The 20,285-nt window shown below is 35.4% G+C and overlaps 2 protein-coding genes across 2 annotated transcripts; one reads left to right on the forward strand and one right to left on the reverse strand.

Annotated features, from left to right (window-relative positions):
* Positions 1–3,506: 3,506 nt before the first annotated feature.
* Psma2 (proteasome 20S subunit alpha 2) lies at positions 3,507–15,277 on the reverse strand. Its single transcript, XM_026410655.2, has 8 exons — positions 15,205–15,277; positions 11,281–11,357; positions 10,371–10,503; positions 8,180–8,302; positions 7,072–7,153; positions 5,530–5,603; positions 4,274–4,331; positions 3,507–4,191 (listed from the first exon to the last, which is right to left on the reverse strand). Exons 1-8 carry the CDS (start codon positions 15,243–15,245, stop codon positions 4,075–4,077), a joined length of 705 nt encoding a protein of 234 aa, XP_026266440.1. The 5' UTR covers positions 15,246–15,277; the 3' UTR covers positions 3,507–4,074.
* A 172-nt stretch (positions 15,278–15,449) lies between these two features.
* On the forward strand, positions 15,450–19,128 carry Mrpl32 (mitochondrial ribosomal protein L32). The gene is made up of 3 exons (XM_026410659.2): positions 15,450–15,612; positions 17,717–17,889; positions 18,595–19,128. The coding sequence occupies exons 1-3, from the start codon at positions 15,477–15,479 to the stop codon at positions 18,847–18,849; spliced, it is 564 nt and encodes a 187-aa protein (XP_026266444.2). The 5' UTR covers positions 15,450–15,476; the 3' UTR covers positions 18,850–19,128.
* Positions 19,129–20,285: the final 1,157 nt, after the last annotated feature.

The following is a 20,285-nucleotide window of genomic DNA, read 5'->3' on the forward strand; positions in this document are numbered from 1 at the left end:
AAGCAATAACGTATTTGTGCTTACTGTATGACAGGCAGTGTTCTAAATATTTTACACATATTATTTATTCAGTCATCTTACCCTAAAGAGATAGTTGTAGTTTTTAGATAAGTGAGCCACAAGAGGTTACCTAAATCCAGGAAGCCTCTCTGCAGATGCAGGAGGCTGCCTGCAGACCCCAATGGGCAGGTGCTTCACAAAGAACCCCAGTAGGGCTTTGGAACATTAGGTGCCCAAAAGGGAGCTGAGACTGAATTAAAAATGGAAGTGTGCTTAACTTTGTGTAAGTCCTCTCTTCCAACCAGTGAGGCCCAGCCATTCCTCATTCTTCCCAGGAAGAAAGCTAGAGATGCTGAAGATAGGTTTCAGACTTAAGGCCCAACAAAAGATTGTAACAGTGCCATTAGGAATGAAGATTGAAAGTTTTCTTACTGAATGGTGCCATTGGCTCCTTTTCTGTTCCCTCAGGAATACTGGCAACCCTTTCATAGTTACTCCACCTTCCCCTCAAAACCCTATTTGTCTCTGGAGAAATTAAGCAAAGACCCAAGAAAAATCAATGAACATCTCCCAGAAGATAGATTCAGGCTTCAAACACAGCACTTTAAAAAATTGTTTTGTTTGGAATTTGAAGGAAAAAGAAAGCAGACAAAAGGGCTTTAAAAAATATTTTATAATTAGCATCTTCAAATAAAAGATATTTGCATCGAAATGAGAATAGTTATTTTTTTAAGAAGGGGAGATAGCAGAGCATAGGAAATTATTCCTCAAATGTAAAATGAATATCCCAAATTTGAAAAACACCAAAAGTGGTGGAAAAAATCTAGAAAGCAGAAAAGAAGAAATGAAAAACAGGGCAAAAAGTGAGTCCAGTATTCAAAAATGTTTTTAGAACAAAAGTGGCAACAAAGAAAAGGAAAGTTTTAAAAGTTTCTTTGAAGTGATTTTCTTGGTTTTTGTTTTGTTTTTACAGTGATAGGGTCTGCTAAAATACTTAATACAGTGAATGTTAAAAAAAAAAAACACTAAGGCAAATAAACCATTGTGAAATTTCAGAAAACTGTAGATAAAAGAAAGAATCCTAAGAGCTGCAGAGGGAAAATGTTATAAACAAACCATTTGGCATCACATATACAAAAACAGTAGGATTCCATCAGCAACACTGGAATTCAGAAGGGAGGACTGCTTTCAAAATGTGGAGATAATTTATTTCTAACCTAGAATCTTTAAACCCAGCCAAGTGAGAGAGAATGGTTTCAAACAAGCAACTAGCTGGCATTGGTTCCTGAGGACTGACATCTCCAAGAGGAGCTTCTGGGAAGTGTGTGGGAGAGAATATTACAAATTACCTTTCATCTGACCATGAGGAAAACAGTATTCAGAGGGTTTTTTAAGTTCTGCTGGGGAAATACAGTAAAAACTAGATGGCTGCACAGATATCAAAGTAAACAAAGAAAAAAAATGCAGTATCCCCTTCAGAGAATTTATTTAGAAAATATAATCATAGTATACTTATAGTCCTAAAAAGAAAAGTCTTTTCTGTTGAGTCAGGGAGTAGGGAACTGAAGGGGAACTTTTGTACAGAGGTCTATATTCTTATCTGAACTGACAGTAGTTAAATATTGGGAACCACATAAGGCTATATCATCTATTTTTTTTTAAACAGGGAGGCAAGAACCTACAAAAGTCCTGGCTTTCAGGGGATGAAACTTGAGGTGCATGGCCTCTGATGAAGTGGGTTACCAACTTTTTAAAAATATTCACATGCTCCGGAAATTATCACTTGGTAGCCAGATGTTACTTGTTCTATAAGCAATATAGGTGGAAGGAAGAGAACCCCTGTGAGGCAACGTGACATTAGTATAAGACCACTAGACTGGTTTTCAGGAAATCAGGATCCTAATCCAAGGGACCTATTAACTATTTCATGTTCTTGGGCAATTCAATGAATATCAGTTTGCTCTTCTTTACAATTAGGGTCTGAGAGAGCTTTCCTACAAGGTAAGGGGGCACTTGATAAAGAGATGAAGGTAATAGGCTAAACAAATAGCTCAATGATAGAGAGACTGCTTAGCATATATGAAGCCCTTGCAGAGGTGAGCTTAAGTACTGAGAGCGGGGAGTTTTATGCTATGAAAATAATTGAGTAATAGATGAAAATTCCTTTGATGTTTCCTAACCTGATTCCCAATGTATTGGCATTCAATAATTATAAAGCACTATAATAGTCTTTTCTTACTCCCCTTTCCTTTTCAACCCCTTCATACTACCATTTACATGAATTTTGAACATTTCAATGTTTCTCTGCTAATCACTGTTTTGCAAATTTAAATTCATGGTTCAGTAGGAACTGGGAAAGGGGAAAGGACAGGGTAGAGTGGAGACAAACGTTTTTAAGACAGAATTGAACCAAGAGTAGGGAGCGGTTAAGAACATTTAGGAGTATTATAATGCTTAAATAGACTAAAAGAAGCTAGAATCCATAGGCTAGAAATGATTCAAAGATTTGGGAATGTTTAGGGATGTAATGGGTTGCTACATTAAAGAATTGAGCTTCCCAAGAATTGGGACAAAAAGGACCAGCTTAATTTTAAGGCCACTGAAAAATAATAAATGCTGAACAAAGAGACTGGAGTTATGGGCAGCTTCAGTTGAAAGTGGGCTTTGAAGTGAATGGGGACAGGAGGCAGAAAATTGCCCCTCGATCGAATATAATTCAGTTAAATTTTCCTCCTTTATTCTATAGAATGCACTGTTAGCACCCAATAAGAATCTACATGCATTTTCCTTGTCTTAAATTCAGTACCATCTCTTCCCTTCTTTCATTTGTAGAACTTTGGCATTTCTCTAGTTTTTTAATACTGGACATTACAGAGGGTCTAAGCAAATTAAAAAGCACTGTATTTAACCATTAACAATGCCAGGCCTTTCACTTGCATTATCAAATTAAGTCCTTTAACGAATGCCTCTGAGATAATTAACTTGTACAAATCACTTAGCCTATAAGTGGATAAGCTGAGACCTACTTCAAGGTCCATTCTTTTCTAAGACTACACATTCACTTTCTAGTGTGCTGGAGACACAATATACCAAAAGCCCATAAGAAGAGATTATCAGATGAAGCTTCATTACAAACATCTTAAAACAGGAGATCAATGTGTCATCTACTATCTCTTAAAACATTTCCACTACTCATAATATATAGAGTTAAAGTGATGGCAAGTAGTAGAACTGAGAATCCTGTCAAAACTGCTCCAAGGCAAGGCTAACGCTAAACTTTTCCCCTAAACTTAGCTAAATCTTACTCAAAATCTTTTGAACTACATTTATTTGCCTTTATCTCTTCAAGTTAGTAAGACTAACAATGTTCATAAACTCTTTGCTGTGAATAAGGCAGACAACATTTTTCCTATCCAAAAGTAAAAAACAAAACAAAACACAAGCCTAATACCACCTAGGGTTCTTTCTAAATAAGCTTACCTACTTGTGATAGAGAAACCAACAGGAACCAGCAAATTGTCGTTTATTTACTTGACATATCTTCCACAGGAGACCTATTTGAACCCTCTTCATAGCTCCAATACATTCACACAGGGCACTCAAGGACCTCACTGATACACACTTACTGGTGCCTAACACCTATGCTTCATATCGTCTCATGAGTCCATGAAAGTCTGCATATTCTCCCAGCTCTAAAAGCAGTGTTTCTCAAAATCAGCACTTTACTTTAAGAAACAGGCAGCATCCTGGGGTAAATGGGGCAACAAGATTTGACTTAATCAAAAGTACACCAAAACTGAAGAGTGATTTCATCATTCTGCTTTGCAATGTAGTTTCTAGAAATCAGCTATGATAAAAAGCAGGAAATAGCTGTGTTAAAATTTTACTAACTCCTAAAAAGCTGCAAATTGAATTTAACAGTTTATTATGATTTATAAGTGTCATTTTTAAAAACATCAGTCCATTAAACCATGTAGAAATAAGTATGCAAAAAGTCTGCAAAACAAAACATTCTTTAAACATGTTTAAGTAGATAGATTATCTGAAATTCTGGATTGTTCAGTCACTTCATTATTATGCTATGGCAGCCAAGTAATCCTTAACTTCAGTTGGAGTAAGCCGCCTAAATCCAGCTTCATTGCAGATTCCAACTTCAATGTTATCTTCTGTCATTTGCCCTTCAAAACTTTCCTATTGAGAAGAAGGTGAAATAATCAATTTTCCAATTAATTATAAAATCCTCATAAATCCAGTTAGCAGATAGTAGACTAACCTTTAGGGTTAAGATGGCTGTATGAATGGCATCTTCCAGTTCCAAATCTTCATTATATCTAAAGAAAATTAAAAAAAAAAATAAATGACTTTATGGCACTACTTATATTCTTCATATCAATTCAAATACAATGACCACAACAGCATTAAGTTTTTTTTTTTTTATATACTTTTTAGTTGTCAATGGACCTTTATTTTATTTATTGATATGTGGTACTAAGGATGGAACCCAATGCCTCACATACTAGGAAAGCACTCTACCACTGAGCCACAACCCCAGCCAAGATTTTTTTAAAAAAATCTAACACTCTTAAAAATACTAAATAATGCATTAATTCCTCTAATAACTTCATTGATAGCTGTCCCCAAATAAGAAATTTATCATCATTTGGTGCTCAATTCCCAAACATTGGGAAAAGTATAATCCTAAAAGTTTTAGGAAATTTCTTAAGTATAAATACTTTAATAAAATTGAAATAATATTATAATTACAAAATAAAGCAGAAAAATCAGACCTTTGCTAAAATTTTGGGTTTTTTAAATAAGCTATAACATGTTATGACATGTGAAATGTTTGGACTCAATAAGTAAAAGTTTAAGCAAAGTGCTTTAAGACTCCAAGATTAAGTTTACCATTTAAGTGAAAGTCTAATGTCTTTAATAACCCTAATATTAATATGTTAAATATGTACTAAAAAGGGTCATCTGTTCAAGTCAATTACAAAAGCTTTCTGTTCCAAAGGTCAAACATTTTTGAGGACTAAAACAATGCTAAGTCTGGAATACTACTGGGAATAAGCGAAAGCAATTTGTTGTGCTCTGCAATGACAGCAGACTTTTACACAGTGTTCTACTCCTCATCAAGAACACAAATCATACACTTAATCTACTCAACAGCAGGTATTTGGTTATCACAATTTCTTGATTTCACAATGTTTCTGTCGTCATTATATACAGCTGCTATTAAATCATTTAAACATTTTTCTCCTCCTTAGCACAATTTTTTTTTAATAATGGGGAAAATGAAGTAAAAAAAATTATTTAAGAAAAAAACAAGAATGTGAAAAAGTTGTCCTTAAGAAATTAATATACTACTTATTCTGAAAGCTAGGAAGACAGGATGTTGAGAAGTTTTCTGTTTCTTCTATCTGAAACTAGGTTCAAATACAAAGTAGTACCACAAATTTGTTTAGGTCCATGATAATAAAGTGTGCTGAAAAGTGTCAAGTCAATTGAATCCAGTTATTGTGAGCCTACCTTTTCTCAAGGAATGTTTTCCCATTTACATAGTTCTTTCCCATGGCTGTGGCCTTCCAGGCAAAGTAAGCTCCCTAATCATAAAGGGAAAAGAGACACATTTTTAAAAATTAATACAACTGTATTATTTTAACATTTGCTTTTAAACTCTGTAACTGGTCTCAATTTCTAAGGTCATAGAATACTTAATGGAATGGAATGAAAATGTCACAGATAGATTATCTTTTAAAAAGGTCAGAGGGATAGATGATAAAGAGGCATGAAACAACTTGGAAGTTAAGGAAAAAGTTGGTATCTTGTCTGTGGTGATAGTTTCCTCTGAAATGTATATATATCAAAACTCAACAAACTAATGATGAGAATTGTTGATGATGCAGTGTACTATACATAAATTCTATTAAAAAAAAGTTAAAGAAAACTGGGGTTAACAAGTAATTAAGAGTAACAGTTTAGCTTACTGGTTTAAAGGGACTTAAAAATCTATCACATAACTCTGAAAATTGGTGATCAACTCACCACCCATTAGTGAATAAATTAAAGAGGTAGCTTTTCATTAAAAAATATTCAAAGGTTTTGATATTTTATAATTTGAAGTGAAATGAAAGCAGCAGCAATATCATAAATAGCATGACATCATCTGTTGAAAAACATATGCACATAGTAAAAAATACCAAGAAAGATATATCAAACATATTAAAACAATTTAAACAATTGCCTTTTAGATAACAGAGCAAGAAAAATGCATACAGTTCCAGAGATGGGAGCTTCTGCTACCCACTGGAAAGTGAAATAAAAGAAATTGTCATTTAGCTTCAGAAGCCCAGGGATGAGGTAAAAACAATGTCAAAATTCCCCCAATACTTCCTTTTCTGATTTAAGTAACCATCATATATATATAATTTTTTTTGCCTTTTAAGTTTATAAATAAGGTTAGCATTGAGTGAACTTGTAATTACCTACCATAAATAATGAAAATTTAGTCCCTAATCTTAAACTTTTTCTTATGACAAATGGAATGATATGGAATGGTACTTAGGAATGCTTTCTATTCTAGATACCAGTCTTCTGTTTTAGAACAGACAACTTGCCCAAAATATTAGTTACATTCATTTTGCAAAACACTGAATTAAATTAATATTTTTGATGGTAAGAGTGACACTCAAAAATCAGTTCCAAGATTAACCTGCTAGCAAAGATTAACCTGCTAGCAAAGATAATATTGTTTAATTGCAACATTTTCCTAAGTAACAGAATTCTATAGATTTAATGAGATTTGAAAACAACTATTTCAACAAGTTACTCAAGTACGCAATGTTAATGAACAAGACAGAAAAAGAGGGAAAACTTACAACTGGTAGCTTCCTTGGCAAAAGGCCAGGTTACCAGAATTTTAAATGTACAAACAAATACACACCTTGTACTTTCTAAACTCCAAATAAAAAATAGAAAATACTGCTAAATTTCAAAACCTTCATGGCTTCTTTTATTAGATATTAAAAGAGTACTTTAACAAATCCCTCAAATACATCTAATGATACTTACTGATGGATCTGACTGAAATAAATATGGTCGTCCCTCATTCCATCCACAAATAAGTAAAGAAACTCCAAATGGACGAACACCACTGCAGAAAGCAAATGAAAATTATTTGGTATGTTCATGGTGTTAAAAATCACCCTCAAGTGAAAATTTATCAATACTCTCAAGAAAAGCAAATTATCAAATAAACTGAATAAGACTTAGAAGTTCCTTAGAAAATATTTAAAGTCTTTGTAAATGAATCAATTCAAAATAACTCTCTTTATGGAAGTAAGAAGCAATAATTAAATTTAAGTTTGGATGAATGGAGTAACACCTTACCCTAGTTTGGGTAGGGTTTATTTCCAAGTTCATGTATAGAAGTTTGATTCCCAATGTAATGGAATGAGAGGTGGTGGATCTTTAAGAGGTGGAACCTAGTAGAAGGAAATTAGGTCATGGGGCACCATCCTCGGAAAGGATTAATGCCTACTGGTTAGGTATTACAGGAATAGACTAGTTCCCACAAGAGTGGATAGTTACAATTCAGCAAGCTTAGCTCCTTCACATAGTCTTGCTTCCTCTCTCACCACATGACCTATCTTGCAAGGGCTCCCTCTGGCCGTGTAATGCTACATGCCAGAAGAACATCTTCAGAAGCTGATGCCAACACCATGTTACTGAACCTCCAGAACTGTGAACTAAATAAACTTCTTTTTTCCACTGAGTTTACATTTCAACAATTACCTATATACTCTCATTCACACCCAAACCTAAAAACATCGGGATTAAAATGAATAAAATGTATCCAATAGCTATTACTTTCATTACCTTTAATAATCTTTTACCACTGGGAAGACAAATGTAGAAATACTAATCATTGCCCATAAATGTTTTAATTAGTAACCAGCCAAAGGTCTTTGGGTATCTAAAAGCTACTTTCTGCTGTTGCGTTCACATTTTTCCTTAAGAAATCATTTTCAGTACAGTTAAGATCAGAAATAATCTTAGTGATTTCCTCCATTTTTAGGCAAATACAGGGAGAACAAATCTCTATTTATATATCTCCTCTTTTAAAATGACTTTTTTCCTTGTAATTCATACCTCATTTTGAATAATAAAATCAACTTACCCTGACTGGGTATATTCTTGCATCACAGAAGCTACTCTCTGTACCAGCTGAGCTGTGGGAATAGGTTCTTGGTAAACAAGATAATACTGCTGAGCAAGTTTTCGAGCTCTATGCACAAGCACTCTACAAAGAAGGAAGAAATAATATTTAATTAAAATTACAATGCTCTACTACTCAAAAAGATCCATTACCCTTCTCTAGGCATATACCTACAACACAAGTTTAATATGTATCTCTTTTTGTATGTATAGGGGGGAATTGGGGATTGAACCCAGGAGTGCTGTACCACTCATCCCTAGCCCCTTTTATTTTTATTTTGAAACAAGGTCTCATTAAGTTGCTGAAGCTGACCTCTTCTGTCTCAAGCTTCCCAAGTAGCTAGGATTATAGGTATGCTTTAATAATAGCTACCAGCTCAGAGCCGGTCTTACTTTTAAATCAGATTCCAGTTAATTTAGGAAAAAAATATCAAAGCATCATAGAGGAGCCAAGCAATAGGAGACAGTCTTCCCTATCCTGAGAGCAGCCACCCTGTCTTTTTAGATTTCACCCCAGCCAACACACACATATGCATACATGAACATACACACACACAATTTGGGTGAACATAGAGACACACAATTTAGAGCATTTTTTTCTTACTCTGCACCAGTCTTTTCTGCAGACTGCCTAAATCTCCCTGCCTACACTTTCAAGTAAACTTCAGAGATTAAGAAACAGTAAGAAACTATTTTAACTCAAATTATTTTAACTTAAAATATAAAAATGTCAAGATACTAAGAATATATGACATAATAATCAAATATATTAAGAAGTTTATTCTATTGGTGGTGGTACACTGCAGTCTCCCTTCTATACAATGGTATCAAGATCCACTATATTGAAAGCTGATTATATTTCAGTGATCTTGCTGTTTTTCCTGACTCCTTTAAGTAAAATTTTGGCTCTATTTATCTTATTCTACAAAATCATGAATAAAAAGCTTTCTATTTGTTGGTAACCTGATATAATAGCAATACTCTCGTTTCCCATGAAATACAAAGGGAATGTGTCTTTGAGCTTCTGGATCCCAGAAGGCTGTCATACTGAACAACTTTCAGTGGGCTTTAAGAATTCTGTCCCTTTGACAAGAACTATAAATATAATGAAGTTTTACGATGATGCTTTCTTTTGCCATCTGATACTTTTTAAAATATGGTTTACTATAACATACACTGTTTTAATCATTTTTAAATTGCATTAGGGAGGGCTGGGGATGTGGCTCAAGCGGTAGCGCGCTCGCCTGGCATGCGTGCGGCCCAGGTTCGATCCTCAGCACTACATACCAACAAAGATGTTGTGTCCGCCAAGAACTAAAAAATAAATATTAAAAAAAAATTCTCTCTCTCTCTCTCTCCTCTCTCACTCTCTCTTAAAAAAAATATAAATAAATAAATAAATAAATTGCATTAGGGAGAGGGGTAGAGCAGTGAAAGAGCACTTGCCATAACATGTGAAGCTCCAAGTTTATCCCTAGCACCCAAAACAAAATAAACAAACAAACAAACAAAGCTACAAAGTCATTTAACTCCCTTGCTGGCGAAAGTGCTTGCAATACTTATGGTTCTAGTTCTTTTGATATATATATATATATATATATATATTTAAAAAGTGCATTAGGGCCAGGCGCAATGGCACAAGCCTGTAATCCCAGCAGCACAGGAGGCTGAGATAGGAGGATTGTGGAGTTCGAACCCAGCCTCAGCAAAAGCAAGGTGCTAAGCAACTCAGTGAGACCCTGTCTTTAAATAAAATACAATATAGGGCTGAGGAGATGGCTCAGTGGTCGCATGACTTCAATTCTGGTATGAATAAATAAATAAATAGTGCATTGGGGAACACTGAAGCCCTTTATGTCCAGTCCTTGGAGGACAGAGGAAGGATAGTGATCAGAAGGAATCAAGGTATCCACTAAACAGAGACAGAGGACTAAGTACTATGTCTATCTCCTCTTTTAAAATGGAGGGAAACTGAGTTAATCTCCTTAAAGTAATGTATATAGACAAACTAAATTAAGCTATTAATGAAGCTGAAGTTGCTAAACAAAACACAAGGAGTTGAAAGATTAAAGGAACATCCATTGACTTTTTTCCTCAATGTATAGTTTACAATCAATTCATGAGATGGTAGAGAGAACTATAATATAAAGTACCTGTAATCTGGACCCATTCCACTATAGACCAAACCTATATGTTTGGTAATTGGTTCCACTTTGTGTACACTTCGTTCATCATACAGAATGGATTTCTGTTTCTTCTCAGTTGCTAATACCACACCATTTGCAGCTTTAAAAATAAATAAATAAATAAATAAATAAATAAATAAATAAAGACCTATATGTTTAATCATTTTAAACCTCTATTTCAATCATTTTCTAATTATTGGTGGATTAAACCCAAACTACTTTGTTATTTCCTCTAATTTATGAAACTACTTCTTCTAGATTCCTGTTTTAAATTCTGTATTAAAGTCACCTAAAAAATGGTAAATCAATTTTTCCCTCACTGGTCATTTAAAATGCACTTGGGGGAAGGGGGAGTCCCCCAAACTAAAGGCACTACACAACACAACTTCTCTTAAAGTACCATAGGATATCTGAGAATTTACATGTTTTAAAATACACCATATTTTGGATAACTTTGTCCCTGTTCTTATAACATCAAGACTTCTTCTTTAAGAGTACTAAGATATGAAACAATCACATTATCTTTAAATTATGTTTTATAATGAACTTAGGAAATCCTAAGTTATATGACAAAAACTGCAAGAGAGCAGCAACAGAATCAGTGGAAAAACAAAACAATACTCGATTTTCTGAATGGGAAAGACTACATGTAGGTTATCACAACTAATAGGTAAAGGTTCTACATTTACTTTAAAAAGAAATTTTAATCACCTCATTAGTCTTTATTTCTATTTTCTTTAAACTTCAAAGTATTCTAAGTTAACAAAAAGAACTTAAAAATTATACTATCACAGCTATTTACTTATAAACTAATTACTACCCCTTCCATCACAAAAACTATTAACAAGCACCTAAAGTGAATAAAGCACTTAATTACCTTTAATTCCCACTGAAGGGGCTCCTCCAGCTACAGCAGCCAAAGCATATTCAATCTGGACAAGTTTACCAGATGGGCTTAAAAGGAAACACAGGTATTTGCTAAGTTCACATTATTTTCAAATGTTTTTTGTAGAAACATCCTGAGTGCAGATGTACAACTCAAATCCCATTAATCAAAACCTAAGCAACGGCTGGCCTTTGAAATCTATATGAAGCTGTTTGGTAATTTTCAAGATGATTTGAAGATACTCATGGTGAATCACAAATTCTATTTCCTTTGGTTGGTTCGTATTTGTACTTGGAATAACAGCATTACTATTATCTCTTTTCACCACTTACTACCCTTGTGATTTTAGACAAGTTACTTAAGCTTTTTGTTTTCCCACCTGTAAAACGGAGGTTAATAGTACATAGCAGTTCTCTTTTTAAAGTGTTATTGCAATGATTAAAAGAAATAATGCCTATAAAAGTTTCTGGCATGAATTAGCAATAAGCAAATTCTGAATGGTAACATAATCAAGAAAATGTATGTGTCTGTTAAAAACCAAAGAGCATGTATTTTCTATGGTTTCTTTTCTTCTTTTTTTTTTTTTTTTAAAGAAAATAGACAGGGCTTAACATGTAAGACCTAGATAAGTATCATTCACAAAGAAGTATTCTACATATAATATAAAACTAATTCTAAGAACCATTAGATGGTTACATTTAACAGCTCCAGTTTCATGAGTTTGGCAGGCAAATAACTCGTCCCAAACTGGCCTTTTAGGTAATACTTTATTTCAAACTAGTTGCTGAGTTACAATCAGCATCACAAACCAACCTCCTCATTTTATAGAAAAAACAAGAAACAAAATCCTGAATAAAGTAATTGGTTCTGTGTCACCACTGGGTCCATATCTTTTACTATTGAAAAATATGAAGATGATCTTAAGCCCCAGAAGGCCATCTGTTTTAACTTCATACAAATAAAGGTATTGTCACTCAAATCTCAACTTTCACCATCCCACCCTGCTCCAGACACACAGGCTGCTCTTTAGATGTCAAAACTCCTCTGACAAGCTACTTCCTACCCATGACTCCCATTTCTCTATTGCCTAATAAACTCCTTTCTGGTCATCCTAGAGTCCTCAGTAGATATGCTATGCCCTCAAGGGATGCCACCCTGTCAGACTAATTTGAATCCCATATAATCATGCCTAAGGTGTCCTATACTTTCTCTTTGGCTAAAGTTCATCATATATGAATTATTTTTATAATATGTGTCTTCCTCAACAAAGTGTAAGCTCTGGTTATGTTTTTTAGGAAATAACCTAGTACTGGGAATCCAGAGTCATTTGACTGATAAAGTGGCAGCTTACAGACTAAATAAAATTAGCTGACTTGAGAGGAAAATATTAATAAGCATTTAAATTATAACATTTGGGTAAACTTTTTGACACTTAATGATCACTAATCATAACTTTCAGGGTTCATCTAGCTTTCAAGTATTGTTTTAATACCTCCAGGGAATATTTCAAGACTCATGCAAACTTAATTATCTTTTCTCTGCTCCCAGAGCCACCTATAAATACCTTTATCATTTCAACTTTCTGTGAAAGCTCAATAACCTGCAAGCTTGCTGAGCAACTGAACATGTTTTATAGTCAATAATACCCTCACCTCAGTGTAAAGTACCAGCACCTCTACTTGGAATAACCAAAGTAACCTTTTTACTTTACTTATACTCCCAGACAGAATTATCTCTGAAGCATGTTATCCACAACTAAATCCTATAAAAACTTCTTGGTTCCCTTAAAATAAAATGAAAACTACTCACTCTGGCCTGCAGACCCTGAATGGTTAGCCTTCCGCTATATTACCTCCTTGCTCATTATATTCCACCTTCTATCAACTATTCTCTTTACTCCTAAATTTAAACAGCTGGCTCCTTTTCATTTTCCAGAATAAAAAATCATTGAAAAATGGATCTTTCCTGATCACTCAAACTAATGCCTCTTCTATTGTCCTTTTTAAATAAAATTCCTGGGTAACAGAAAAACATTTTTTTTTTCCAGAATTCATCAACTGGTGCCAAGTTGCTCAATTATTGTCAATATCTTCAGCTAAAAATAAGGTACAAAAACACCTTCTTCATCCCATAATCTCTAGTCAGTTCCACCACTAATAGTTTTAATTCTAATCATAACATTCTAAAAATGTTTTTTTTTTTTTAATCACAACAGTTGGGCTGGGGATGTGGCTCAAGCGGTAACGCACTTGCCAGGCATGTGCGGGGCGCTGGGTTTGATCCTCAGCACTACATACAAATAAATAAAGATGCTGTGTCCACAGAAAAATGAAAAATAAATATTAAAAAATTCTCTCTCTCTAAAAAAATAAATAAATAAATAAATAAAATTCAGGTCCTACCGGGGCAGTGGAGCACACCTGAAATTCCAGTGGCTCCAGAGGCTGAGGCACAAGGATAGCAACAAAGCCAGCCTCAGCAAAGGGGAAGAGCTAAGCAACAAAGTGAGATCCTGTCTCTAAATAAACCGCAAAACAGGGCTGGGGATGTGGCTTGGGGGGAGGGGTTGAGTGTCCCTAATTTCAATTCCCAATACAAAAAAAAAAAAAAAAAACACAAAAAACAAAAACTATTCAGTCCCTGATGAAATATAGCTGTTTTGTGCCTCAGCTCCACCAAAATTATCCTTAGAGATAAAGAATCTTGTGTGTTATATTCACATAAGTGAACAGTGGTTACCTTGCACATTTTAGTCTCTGTCAAGGTATATAACCCTTTAATTAAATTAATTTCATTCAAAGTTTGCCAAAACACTATTGCACCCTGACATACTGAAAACTGCCAAGAGGAAGACATTTTTTTTTTTTTAATTTTAGTAAGACAACATGCAATAAAAAGTGTATGTCCACTTAATTACTCAATAATGACCTTGGACAAGTTAATTTGTCCAAGTGTGGATAGCTCTTCAGTAACATGGTGAGATAACATTCATTACAGGTGGTAGGTAAAGCAATGGAGGAGGATTAAGTTGCACCAACACAGAAAGTATTCAACAAGTTAGATCCTCTGTGCCTTCAGTAGTCAGACAGGACAACTAAATGGGACATTACTGATCCTTAAGAAAATGGTCAAACTAGAATCCTTCCCTGGTCATTTTTAAAAATTCTTCAGTGATGGTTTTCTTACATTGGGTACGATGTTTCACCTCAACTGTATTTTGAGAATATTACTTTAATTCCCTGTTTTATAACAGAAAAAAACCTAAACTCTTTAAGCATTCCTCCGTACAAAACCAAAATGACCAAAACATATATTGTAGCCTAGTTATTTTGGGGCTCACAACAACCTAATTGATAGAAACATCAGCGCTTTCATTTTTTAGTCCTTACGCTTCTAATTGGGACACGGAAGAAACCGAAAGCATAAGTTTCAAGCCACTAGGGCCAAACTGTAACCAAGACTCCGGCCTAATCGTAAAGCCAAGATTCTTTTTTTTTAAAAAAAAAAAAATGCAACCCCACATGAGATTCCGAGTTTCAGGCACTCCTGCATGGGGCCTACTTTGGTCAAGAAGGAAATTCTGAATTCTGAACGGGTCACCAGGAGCAAGCTAACTCCTCCTTTTCTTGTATTCAAGGCGAAAGTGAATTCCTGCCTAGCAGCTTCCCGGTCCCATAATCTCCAGTTGTTCCCAGGTCCCCCAAAAGGGCTCCTAAGGCCTGCCGGAACCATGACTTTCGAGGCTTTCCCGTTCCCCAGCCGGCCCGGCAAATGACTTTGCAAAGCTGCATTTCCAACTCCACTTCCCATTGGACCCTCCGGAAATTCTAAGGCACAAGCCACTACAAATAAAGTGGGGTCGGGTAGTCTCCTGCAACCTTTGCTACGTGCAGGATCCTGGGGTCCCTTCAATACCTGAATGTAGTCAGCGAGAAGCTGTAACCGCGCTCCGCCATCTTTACCCGGAGAACCAAAGCACACTCGCGCACATGCGCACCGCGGTCGATTTCTTTCCATTTCCCCGCCCTCTTCCTTTCCTTCTTTTTCTCTGATTGGAGCAGAGTCAGAGCCACCTCAGGGGCATTCTGGGAGTTGTAGTTCTATAAGGTAGATTTGCCCGACTCTGGGTCTTTGTGCACATTCATAGGGGCAGGATCCAGCAGCCCAGTGAGTTCCGTTTTCCGGCAATGAAGATGGCGTCTGGCATGCTCCTGGTTGTGGTGCCTCCGTGGCCCGCTGCACGGGGGCTGCTCCGAAACTGCTGGGAGCTTCTGCAGCGAAAACTTCAAAAGAGCTGGCCAGGGTATCCAGCTCCTCCGTGGGGTAGGTAAAGAAAGGCTCCGTAGGAAGTGGATCAATGAGGAGACCCAGGCTGCTTGGTAGACACAGTTCCTGGTTTTTGTCCTTGGCCTTTCTCATTCCCGGAGGCGCATAGGGGGACGTGGTTCCTTACTTTAGCCAGGAAACCATAGCAGCTATTTGTGCACATCGAGCAAATAAATAAATTTTCTGTTCTTGTCCATTCTTATGTAGATTGTTACCCAAGCGCCTTAGCTTGTTAAGGATTAGCACAGCCAAATTTTGTTAAAATGCTGAAAACAGATGCTTTCGAGTAATTTCTGAAGGAAGAAAGAACTGAGTTTCATTCCAATTTACAGAGGTGATACAGGCGTTTTAAAAGGAGAATGGAGGCAAGTGAGTCGGAAGAGTAAGAGAAGTGAAATGGAGCGAGGGGCTGGTTGGTCATTGTAAGTGGGATTAGTACAGCTGTGTCTGCTAGCTCGCAGGTATCCAAGGTAGAGTTCTGTTCGCACATAAGAGACCGAGAGACAGAAGCCTTCTTGATCATTGATTATATTCCAAAGGAATGGCCTTGGGTTCTTGAGAGAGATGCTTTGGAGGTGAAAGTGATATGTCTTTACAATTGTAATTCCTTTTTAGTAGATCCTGTAAGATAAGGAATTCAGGTGCCTATTCAGGTGTGTATTGGCTAGACCAAAAATAAAGTTTCCTGTTAGCGTGAAACTTTCTCAGGCTTAAACTTTAAGGAGAGCTGAGGTCATCCCAGGGACATGACCTTATGTTGCCAGAAGTGGTGCTAGAGTTCTGTTAAGTCTCATTTGTCCAGGAGTTTTAGAGTTGTCCTGTGTGTATACTTAAGCAGTTCTCAGTTGGCACTATGGCTGGCCACTGCGGATCCCAATTGTCTTTTCTTTCAGTTCCATTGTCCACAGGATGCAACTTGTTCTTCTCTGTGGTGCTTGAGCTCTGTGCAGATTAATTCTGATTCCTTGTATTCGTTGAGGAACGAGTTTTAATTGAAAATATTTTGGATGTTAAAACTGTTATTGCTTTGACATTTACTAAATATCCCCAAAGTGATAATACCTAGGCAATCTAAACAGATATAGACCAAGAAAATATGTACTACAATATACCAAACACTGGGCTAAGTACATTTTCACCAACCACTTCCTGGGATAAGCTTCTCAACAATCCCATAAATTTTCACCACTTTTCAACTGAAGAAATAGACTTAGAAAAATCTCAGCGTCCCACAGACAGTCCAGATTCTGCGTTATTAACCACTGGGCCATGCTTAGCAATACTTTTAGATCTATTGAAAAAGAATATCAGTTGTTAAATGTAGAGATTTTTATGTACTTTTAAGAGTTCTTAAAAAACAAAAGTAGTGTTGTAAATCTCAAGAATAGCCAAGAAGGAGTAAAGGAATCTCTTTGATTTTTATAAGCAATTTAGAAAAACAAAAATGAGACATTGATAATCACAAATAAAAATATACAAAGAAATGGTGAGCTGTCTTTTCCATAGTGATCAGACAGGAGTCAAGATTAAATATTATTGAAGAACTTAGAGATTTGAGGAACTTACCATGTGATTTGATAAATGAACTAATTTTAAGAGGCTAGTACACAGTTATCCCAGTGCAGGTCAGAAGTGCATTTAGTCAATTTTAATCAGATCTATGTGTACATTAATTACTTAGCTGCCCACCAAGTAAAATGTGGACAATTGAGTGATTTTGTTTCTTCTTCTTTTTTTTTCTTTTTGAAGTTAGGCACCTGTCATTCTTTTATTCATGTTTACTACTAAATTCCTGAGTTCTATACTACATGAGATGAGAAACTCTTGATGTAATTTCTCTTAACTCATTTCCGCAGTTTTCATTAAAATAAATTTCTATTTGTGTTCTTTTAGTTATCCTTTCTTTATTAGCTTTAATTCTATATATTTTACTAGCTAAGGTTTCATGTTAAATTTCTATTGAACATTCTAAACTATCAGTATGTCTACACATGTTTGTGTTGATTAACATATCACAGTTGGTTAGCAAGGATAGTGATATCTGTAAATAGTCTCTTAGGAGCTAGAAACTGATTTTGTATCTCCATGTTTTATTTTATAGGACCAGCATTAGCAGTCCAGGGTCCAGCCATATTTACAAATGATTCCAGTGGAAGTAAGGAGAATTCCAGCTTTTTGGATAACATCTTTTGGATGGCAGCTCCCAAAAACAGACGCAGCATTGAAGTGAACCGATGTAGGAGAAGAAACCCTCACAAACTTATTAAAGTTAAGGTAATGTGTTGATTTTTGTGGGTGTGCTTTTCCTCAAGTCTGTCCTTGAGTAGCCTCACAGTCTCAGATCTTCTGCCTATCATTCAGCCTAAGTGAAATACAATATTCTCATTAAGTAAGTGTGCGGTCCTCTAGTCTAAATATTAAAAGCAGTCAGGGAAGAAGTTCAGAGAATTTTACATTAAGGACTGACTAATCAGTGCTCACATACAAAAAAAATTATAGACTATCCACCAAACCTGTGATTTCTATACAGAAATTCAAATCACATAGTAATAAAGCAGAGGAAAACGGGTTATAATCTTGTCAACTTGTTTTCTACAAGATAATTAAAAGTGAATTTATCTTTCTTTAGTTTCTTACTTAGGATGCTGTCTACGTAGGTCACCCCACTGTGTTGATGGACTCATTATGGGATATTTAGTATTTGAAGCTGGGAAATAGAAAACCTTTTTATATGAAGATGACTACTGTATTTAAGTAAAAATGTATCAGATGCAAAGTTTGTAAACCTGATATCTATTCCTAGATTTTCTATTTATTCAAATTCAGTGTTGCTTGTTTTCAGTTTCCCTATTAAAGTGAGGTTGAACTAGATAGTATATGACTCATGTAGCCCAAACACTTCTCAGAAAGCTAAGATGTAAGTATCTCTAAAATGGAAGTATTATATATGTTTTTGTTTATTATGTTTTTGTTTTAAAGAACAATATAGACATTTGTCCTGAATGTGGTCACCTGAAACAGAAGCATGTCCTTTGTGGCTATTGCTATGAGAAGGTGTGCAAAGAGGCTCGAGAAATCAGACAGCAGATAAGGAAGCAAGAAGGGGGGCCTTTTAAGGCTCCTACAGTGGAGACTGTTGTGCTGTACTCAGGAGAGACACCATCAGAAAATGATCAAGGCAAGAGGATCATTGAACGAGATAGGAAACGGCCATCCTGGTTCACACAGAATTGACTCCAGAGATATTAAAAGGATAACTTCACAGTAAAACATTTATGCCGAAACAGAGGAAGAGTCTTGGTTTTTATGTTGTGCTTGTTATTAAATCATCAATAGAGTTTAAATTATACTTCATAAGTAGTTGGCTTTATGTGAGTTAACTTAAAGAATATATCATGAGTAAACTCTTAAAATGTTTATGGAAAGGCTCAATGGATTAATATATCTGTTTCTATTATACTTTTGGGTTTTAAGTAAACATTTCCACACAAAAATAAAAATTTTACAATTAATAGCAAGAATTACCTGTTTTGCTTCTCATTTTATTTGCCAGTGGTTTTTCTTAGACAAGCATAAACACTAATACTTGGAAATAGGGTGGTATTTTAACTCTGGGTATTATTTTTTAAGGTCATAGTTGTGTCAGTAAGAAAGGTTTTGTTCTATTTTGTTTTGTTTAAGTGATAGAAATAATTCCTTACATTTTACATTAAATCAGAGACATTCAAAATTCATTAGATAGCTCACAAAATCTGAATTCCATAGTTAGGGAAATGAATTTTTAGTAAAGAGAAGAGCACATTTCTCATACATCAAAAAAATGTGTGAAGGATGTTGGCTGCATTTTACTTATAATATATCCTTTTATTGTGCACTTTATCATCTTTATCTCTTCATAGCAATAACTTTTTTAACTTCCTGAAATTCATTTTTTATTTTTTTCTCCCTCTCCCACTCCTGTATCTGCCCTGTGTCTGCCCTGTGTCCTAGATTTGCTGTTTTGTTTCCTGCTTTGTTTAAAATGAAAGTGAGACAGCTTATTGAAACACATGGTAATAAGAATTAAGGAAATTACAGGTAAGGGAAAAAAATCGGTAAACAGATAAAACAAAGCCCAGGGATGTATTTAAAACAAAATGAATGCACAATAATCTGAACATTACTAGAATTAGGCAGTAAATTGACCCTGAAGTTTATTTATTTATTTGATATTGGGAGTTGAACCAAGAGGCATTTTACCACTGAGCTACATCCCCAGCCCGTTTTATTTTGAGACAGGGTCTCACTTAAGTTGCTTAGGGCCTCCCTAAATTGCTGAGGCTGGCCTTGAACTTCAGATCACTTGCCTCAACCTCCCCACCTGCTTTGATTATAGGTATGTGCTACTGTGCCCAGCTAAACTTTATTTTCTTTGGAAAGGGAACATTGACTTAAATGGAAGAGTCTCCATAAGGTACATTGCTATATTGGAACTGAAGCCTAAGGAACACTTCTGTGGAGCTTCATAGTAAAGATTGTCATGGGGTACTCCATGTTGCCAATTCTAGAGGTAAAAGGATAAATTTCATAGGATACACTATAACCCAGTGTTGAAGTACAGTTCTGTAAAAGGAAATCTCTTATGACTTCCAAAGTATTGAAAAGTCCTTGGTTCAATCTAAACAACAACA

The sequence above is a fragment of the Urocitellus parryii genome, chromosome 3 (assembly GCF_045843805.1).
Source record: "Urocitellus parryii isolate mUroPar1 chromosome 3, mUroPar1.hap1, whole genome shotgun sequence".
NCBI classification, from domain to species: Eukaryota; Metazoa; Chordata; class Mammalia; order Rodentia; family Sciuridae; genus Urocitellus; species Urocitellus parryii.